The sequence below is a fragment of the Mastomys coucha genome, unplaced genomic scaffold (assembly GCF_008632895.1).
Source record: "Mastomys coucha isolate ucsf_1 unplaced genomic scaffold, UCSF_Mcou_1 pScaffold20, whole genome shotgun sequence".
In the NCBI taxonomy this organism is placed as follows: Eukaryota; Metazoa; Chordata; class Mammalia; order Rodentia; family Muridae; genus Mastomys; species Mastomys coucha.
The window spans coordinates 62,885,887-62,893,212 of NW_022196903.1; the positions used below are offsets into that span (position 1 = coordinate 62,885,887).

Sequence of the window (7,326 nt, forward strand, 5' to 3'; positions counted from 1 at the left end):
TCTGTGATCTTAGTAGTACTGAAGAGTAACAAATGGAAAGAGTTTAAAAACTTCCTTGAGGTTTCTTAGATTAGGGCAATGAAACACATTGAATACTCACAGATAATAGAAAGATCCTGTTCATGAGCCATCAGCCAGAAGAAAAAAATGTTTCTGTGCTGCTGTGGTAGGAATGAGTACTTGTGGGATTTTTCAGAAATGAGCCATTTCTGCACAAGTACTTAGCTCTGGCCAGCTCTGGATGATTTGCATGTGTCCAAAGCACAGCCCACTGCCTTGAGTATATTTTAAGCAGGTTGTTACAATTTCCACAGGGCTCTATCCAAATCGCATATGACACAATATGAACATGAAGATATCTGCTATATTATTGGGGCTTATGATGCTCTGGTTCACAAGTAAGGAAAATAAGAAGTGTAAAATTTCTTAAAACACTGTGATTAATGTAGCTTGTCTTGGAAAATAATATTATCATTAATTGCATGGGTTTTTGCTTTTAATTTTCCAAATTCAGGTGCCAGATGTGACATTCAGGTTACCCAGTCTCCATCCTCCCTGTCTGCATCTCTGGGACACAGAGTCACCATCACTTGTAGAGCAAGTGAAGATATTAAAAATTATATGGTTTGGTACCAACAGAAACCAGGGAAAGTTCCAAAGCTCCTAATCTACTATGCATCCACTTTGCAATCAGGGGTTTCCTCCAGGTTCAGTGGCAGTGGGTCAGGGACAGATTTTTCCTTTACTCTCAGCAGCCTGAAGCCTGAAGATATTGCAACTTATTACTGCCAGCAAGATTATAAATTGTACCACAGTGATACAAGTAATGTCAAAAACCACTCAAAGAAGGAGATGTAAGAGTGTAAACTGTCCAGACTCTTGAATTTTCTTTTACCTGATGACAGCATTTCTCAGATGCAGCCAGAATTTGAGGGACACATGGAGGCTTTTGTGCATGGTACAAGGAGTTGGCATGCACCCAACTCTCCACCATATCATCACAATTTTAGAAGTATGTAATCACTCTTATGATTTCTTAATAACAAAAGTCTATAAACTGGACACAATTAGGTATCAGTGGGGATTCATGAAGGAAAACAGAAACTACCCTAAATATTTCAAGTGATTAGTTCAATACATGATAATGGAATATCAGTAACAACTTTTAAGTGCCTTGGGTGATCTTGAAGTGTGAAGTAGATACTAAATTCTACACTCAGCTATTCTTTCACAATACAGAGCACCCTACCCAGTATGTCCAGGCTGCCTAAGCATATCATTTTCAGAGTGATTCAGAGGTCTGAATTAAAATTTGATGTTGACAACAGAAAGTGTAATATGATTGATATTACTGAATTTTCAAATAACTAGAGACAAGGGATAAATTAATACTATGTGAATGTGCTCTTGGGAGTATTATCAGTAAGCATAGAATCATTGTAAAAAATAACAAAAATGGAGCTTTGATTAACTTACACATTAAGCAGAAAAAAGAAACTTACATGAAATATATTTCAATGTGAATTAACAGATTAATTAAAATTAACAAATAGAGAAATAACACTAATCTTCATTAAGTGATTAAAGTCTTAATGCTCAAAATTACCAAAAGTCCCCTCATTTTCTTCTGATGCAGATTGTTAGAAATGTGAAAGAGTAGTCTATAATTTATGAGCACAAATTATTGTCTAATTTTAACAAAAAGTAAATAGAGCTGGATTCTTCCTGGGTTAGGGGAAATGAATAAGCTAAGAGATTCGGGTCCCTGGAAGGATCTAGGAAACTTCATTTTGAGGAGGCAGCCTGGGGAATCATAGCAGTCACTACAAAAGGACAACTGAGCTTTGATTTCAGACTAGCAAGGGTGAGTCCTCCATATGGAGTATTATGCATAGGTCATGACTAGTGTTACAACAAAGGTATAGGTAAGAATTATGCAGGATTTTCTGGATTGCAAAAATAACATAAGATAACTTGTATGACTGGAGTGACCATCAAAAAGAAAATGTGTTGCTTGATGGGAAAATAACATGAAAAACTGTCCTTTTTGAAGACACCAAGCACTTAATAACTGCAGTATTACAGAAACACTTGGAGGAGTGATAATGAAAATGTATTTACTAAATCGTCATCTACAATGTGAATACCTCTGCTCTTGCTTCTTTTCATCACTTTTACAAATCAGAAAGTGAAGGGGACCGCCCCGCGGTCTCTCTTCCTCCATGGGTAAACACGAACTGGGTTAATTGAGTCCTGGGAAGGCAAATGGCTAACAAGGAAGGACACAGATGCCAGGTAGATGTGATAAGAGAGAGAGCTCTACTGAAATTCACTCAGTATTTATAGTTACGCTTAGGAACCAGACCCAGAGGAAATCGAAACTTGCCCATCTAACATAAACACGAGAAAATCCATTAACACCAGACCAGAGGAGGATCTTGAAAGAAAGATCCAGCAAACCTTTAACATAAACATGAGACCTGCTAAGTCTTTGATCTAAGGAGCAGCAGTCAGGGTTCCACACAGCGGGTGTCCAGCACCAGCTTCCAGCCTGTTGAGGCTGTATATGGAAGCCTAGTCGCTCCCAAGCAAAAGGGGGGTTGGAGACCACAAGAAAGCTTTTATTTTAAGAATGCTAAATATAGAACTTATGTACTGTCTTTCCTGTGAGCCCATGAATTTGTCTCTATGGTAGTCTAAAAGGACAATAAAAATAGTAGGAAGGTAGATCACATGTGTCTATCGTGAAATGTAAAATTGATGGACAACAAAAATAATTGTCATAGAAAATATGGTTTGCAGAAACTTTGAAAGTGAGAAGTATGTCTCTGGTGTTTGTGGTTAAACAAATTTATAGGAAAATCCCAGCTCACTTGTCCAATATGCATAAAATGTGTATAATTTTTTATGTAGCAATTAGACTTCAGGGAAATGAGTTTTTACATTCATTTCCTTATTCTGTTTTTGTATTATTTGTGCACAGACATGTTTATTCCACAGCACACACATGGAAAGTAGAAGACAAGTCTTAAGAGTCCTTCTTCCCTTATAATGTTGATTCGGAGAAAAGATAAATTTGTTTCATTATTGGAAGACACTTTTATTTGCTGAGAAATCTCATTAGTTCTCTTGGTAAAATGATCTTAGTACCATATATTGAAAGTAAAAAAAAAATCTCTGTGGGTTAGACAAATGATTCAGCTGAAGCCTGAGATACAGTCTCTGGAGGCACACCCTGTCCTACAGAGAAGAAACAAGGCAGCCCAGCTGGGGAACATATTCTAACTTTAGGAACAGATTCTGCTCCAGTTGTTGGGAGACCCACATGCAGAATGAGCTATAAATCTGCTTCATGTATACCAGGGTCCTCAGTGCAGCCACTATATGGTCGGGTTTATGGCTCAGTCTCTCAGAACTTCCAAGAGCCCAGCCAAGTTTAATTTGCTGGTCTTCCTGTGGAGTTCCTATCACTTTTGGGGTCTTTTCTCCTTCTCTAACTCTTCCATAAGAGTGTTCAGCTCCCTGCAATACTTGGTTGTATGTCTCCTCATCTGTTTCAGTCAATAGCTGGTGGAGCCTCTCAGAAGACAATTATACTTGTTTCCTGTCTACAAGCATAACAGAGAATCATTAATATTTTCAGGGATTGGTGCTTGTCCATGAGATAGGTTTCAAGTTGGGCTGGTTGTTGATTAGTGATTCCACTGGTCTCTGTTTCATATTTGTCCCTGCATGTCTTTTAGACTGCATACTTTGGGTGGAAAGTTTTCTGGGTGGGTTCCTGTCCATATTCCCCCACTGGGGGGTCCTTCCTGTGTACAGAAAACCAGTTCAGGTTCCTTCTCTATGTGCTTGGAATCTCTGGTCTCTCCAAAACTTTTAACATGAAGGGGTGTTGGATTTTCTCAAAGATTTTTTAGCATCAAATGAGATGATCGTGTGACTTTTTCTTCAGTTTGTTTATATGGTAGATTACTTTGATAGATTTTTATATATTAATCACAGTGAATGATGTTTTTGCTGGGCTCTTGGATTCATTTTGCAAGAATTTCATTGAGCATTTTTGTGCCCATGATCAATAAGAAATATTGATGTGAAATTATCTTTCTTTGTTGAGTCTATATTTTAGGTATCACAACAGTGGCCTCTTAAAATGAATTTGGCCATGTTCCTTTTGTTTCTACTGCATGGAATAGTTTGAAGAGTATTGCCATTTGCTCTTTTTTTGGAAGACTGGTAGAATTCTGCACTAAAACAATCTAGCACTGAGATTTTTTTGGTAGAAAAAATTTAATGACTGCTCTTATTTCCGTAAGCATTATAGGGCTGTTTACATAGTTTCTTTGGTCTTGAAGTGGTTGATATAACCATATTATTGCACTGTTACTTTTTGAACACTAACTCAAAGTAGCCTGCTGACATACCAGGCACATTTCCATGAGAAAGTCTTTTATCCTGACAACTAATATAATTGGTAGAAGTAACAGAATAATATGAAAAGTTTAGATATTAGGAGTAATAAAAGTGGGGAAAGTAAAAAAAAAAATCTCTAAACAATATTAATACTCCATTAAAGACAATTTGGGAGATTCTGCCACATGTCAATCAAACCAGTAATAACATTCTATTTCTAGAAGGAAGTAGCTAGAAGAAAACACATTTTGTTACAGTCTGTAGCACTGTGTGGTGGGCTAGTACTCCCCTGCTGACAATAGTAAGTGGCAGCAGCTTCATCCTGCATGCAGCTGATTGTCAAAGTGTAAGAGCTCTCAGACCCTCTGCCAATGAAGCTGTCTAGGACTCCAGAAGCCAGGATGGATGTCCGATAAATCAAGAGTTTAGGGGAGGATCCTGGCTTGTGCTGGTACCAGTGCAAGTAATTGGAACTTATACTTGAGCTGGCCCTGCAGTTGATGGTGACCTTCTCCCCTGGAGATGCAGTTATGGATACTGGAGACTGGCTGAGCACAACTTCTCCCTTTGACACTATGATCAAGAAAAAGTAATGATGACAAGAGAAAGAGGTTAGTAGAAATAGAGATACAAAAATGACTTCATATTAAGAGTATTCACAAGAAACCCAATATTCAGAAGAAACAAAACAAAAACAACAAAAAAGTTTATCTTAGACTTAAATTTCCCTAGGGAAAAGAATCTTGGATTATGAGCTCATAGACTTCCCTCTCTGTTACCTGTGACAGAGATTATCAGTAAGCTGAAAATCTGCACCCCAAAATCCATTGTGTTTTCTAATCTTGGTCTCAGGCTTGTTACTGTTCTTCTCATAAGTACATCTATGTAAAGCAACTTTGAGCCATTTGTGACTCCTCAAGATGAAGTATGCAAATAGCAAGATATAGGTTAGGCCATTCATGGCTTATAAACCCATGTGATGCTTTATCTGAAGTGAACATAGTTAAACTAATGGGAGGAGATTTCACTGTTTCTCTTTCTGTTCTTTATGGTGCACAGTTCTGACAGACAGTATTGCTCATGTATTTTTGTGAAGTCTGACTTAATTTGATTCTCTAAGTAAGGAAGATCTACCAAGCAGTATGGATGGAAATAAAGGTACTAATTTTGTAGTAACTATCATTTTTCCAGGACTCTATCCCATGTTGGATTTAAGTGAACCCTGGGCTGGAGGTTCATGAAGATGTACTCATCTGAGTAACCATCATTCTCAGTATGCACTATGCTATTATTTTTTGGGTTGTACCATATTATTTTCTGAGAATATTTGACCAGACTTTTCAAATAAATTATGCTGTAATTATTAAAGAGCAACAGCTCCTGAATCTGAAAATTCTTGTATAAGTTTGATAAAAATATACTTGATCTTACAGCAAATTTTAATTATGTTCCTATAAACTTTGAAATTAAACAGATTTCAAGAGAGAATTAGTGATCTGTTCATTTTCAAGTGTTATTATAATACAGCTCCAAGTCTGGAGATGTTGACTGGAGAGATATGTGTCAGTGCTGTCCTCTTCTGGTGGTGCAGCCAAAATGAAGATCCTGTACTCTGGATTGGAGTCTAAAGGAAAAGCTACATTCACAGCCATCATTGCCAAATAGTAGTGTGCTTTATAAACAACTCATTTGCTGAAAATTGGAGACAGGAGCTATAATTTATTCCAAGATGTCAGAGGCATAAGAAAGAATAATGTTAACACAGTCACACACATGCACTTACAATCCAATTCATGTAACCATTAATTACAGAAACATTAACATGAAAGTTTTAAATACAGCTACTAAAGTATTTAAAGTGAATTAGTTCCCCTGAGCACATTATGTCCACATTCAAAGATACTACATACTCCCTTAAAACGGTGTTATAACCAGCTAAAATAATGTAGAATTTTTTATGATAAAAATGGTATCAAGTCATTTAATATAAAACCCTAATACAACAGATAGTTGAATATCCTATGTAGTTTTTAAAGGGTAACACACTACTGATGCTGGTGGCTATCTGTTATTTGAACATTGCTGCTGCCACTCATCAGTAAGAGAAAATATTAATACTACACAGCAAGGTATAGTAAAAGGTAAACACTTGCAATTTGAAATCAAGTTTCTGTTGAAATGTAGTATTTTGGGCACCTTATGAAGGCAAATTGTCACTTTGCTAAACCACTGAATGGAGTAACAAAGTAAGTTGAGAACAACAAAATCTCAGAGAAGACATCAAGATATAAGTTGTTGTGGCACAAATGTTGATGACTTCTATTGACAATTATATTTTAATTTTAATAGATTACATGGTAGCTTCATCATAACATATTCAAATATGGACAAATAAATTGTGAGACCCTTAAGAAAAGCAGGATCAGTAATCTGAGGTATCTAAAAAAAAAACGGATTTCATGTGTAAAATTGTAAACTCATGGTATTTTGATGGAAAGTGGGAAAGTTCCTGCTCTTAGATGGGTTTATTTGAACTCATTTGGCAGAACCTCGATAAACATAATCAAGCTTAGCTGGATAACAGATTTGTCCTTTCAGTCATAATGATAATTCCTCAAGTTTTATTTTCAACTCCTTTTAATGTTCATCTCAGAGTAACACTGAAAAAAAAATACCTAACAGGAAGGAATTCTCTGCTTAATAAATTCATACCCACTAATGAAAAATGAGAATAAGAGTTCATCAGATTTCTGGGAGTGTTTGAGAAGGGCAGTCATTGTCATCAGTAGACAAATTAATGTCAGGAGTCATGCAAAGTACAGAGGAACCAGAAGTGTTCTCTGGGCCACAGAAAGGAACATGCTTTTTGTGAATAAACCTGTGATACGCCTGGTTTCGGGGCCATCTTCAATG

The 7,326-nt window shown here is 36.7% G+C and overlaps 2 gene segments (V, D, J or C); one reads left to right on the plus strand and one right to left on the minus strand.

Moving 5' to 3' along the window:
• The first annotated feature begins 343 nt into the window (after positions 1–343).
• On the plus strand, positions 344–3,032 carry LOC116099884. The segment is given in 3 exon segments: positions 344–398; positions 515–791; positions 2,984–3,032. Coding segments are annotated over 3 exon segments (381 nt in total).
• A 1,598-nt stretch (positions 3,033–4,630) lies between these two features.
• Positions 4,631–5,279, minus strand: LOC116099885. The segment is given in 2 exon segments: positions 4,631–4,986; positions 5,193–5,279. Coding segments are annotated over 2 exon segments (405 nt in total).
• Positions 5,280–7,326: the final 2,047 nt, after the last annotated feature.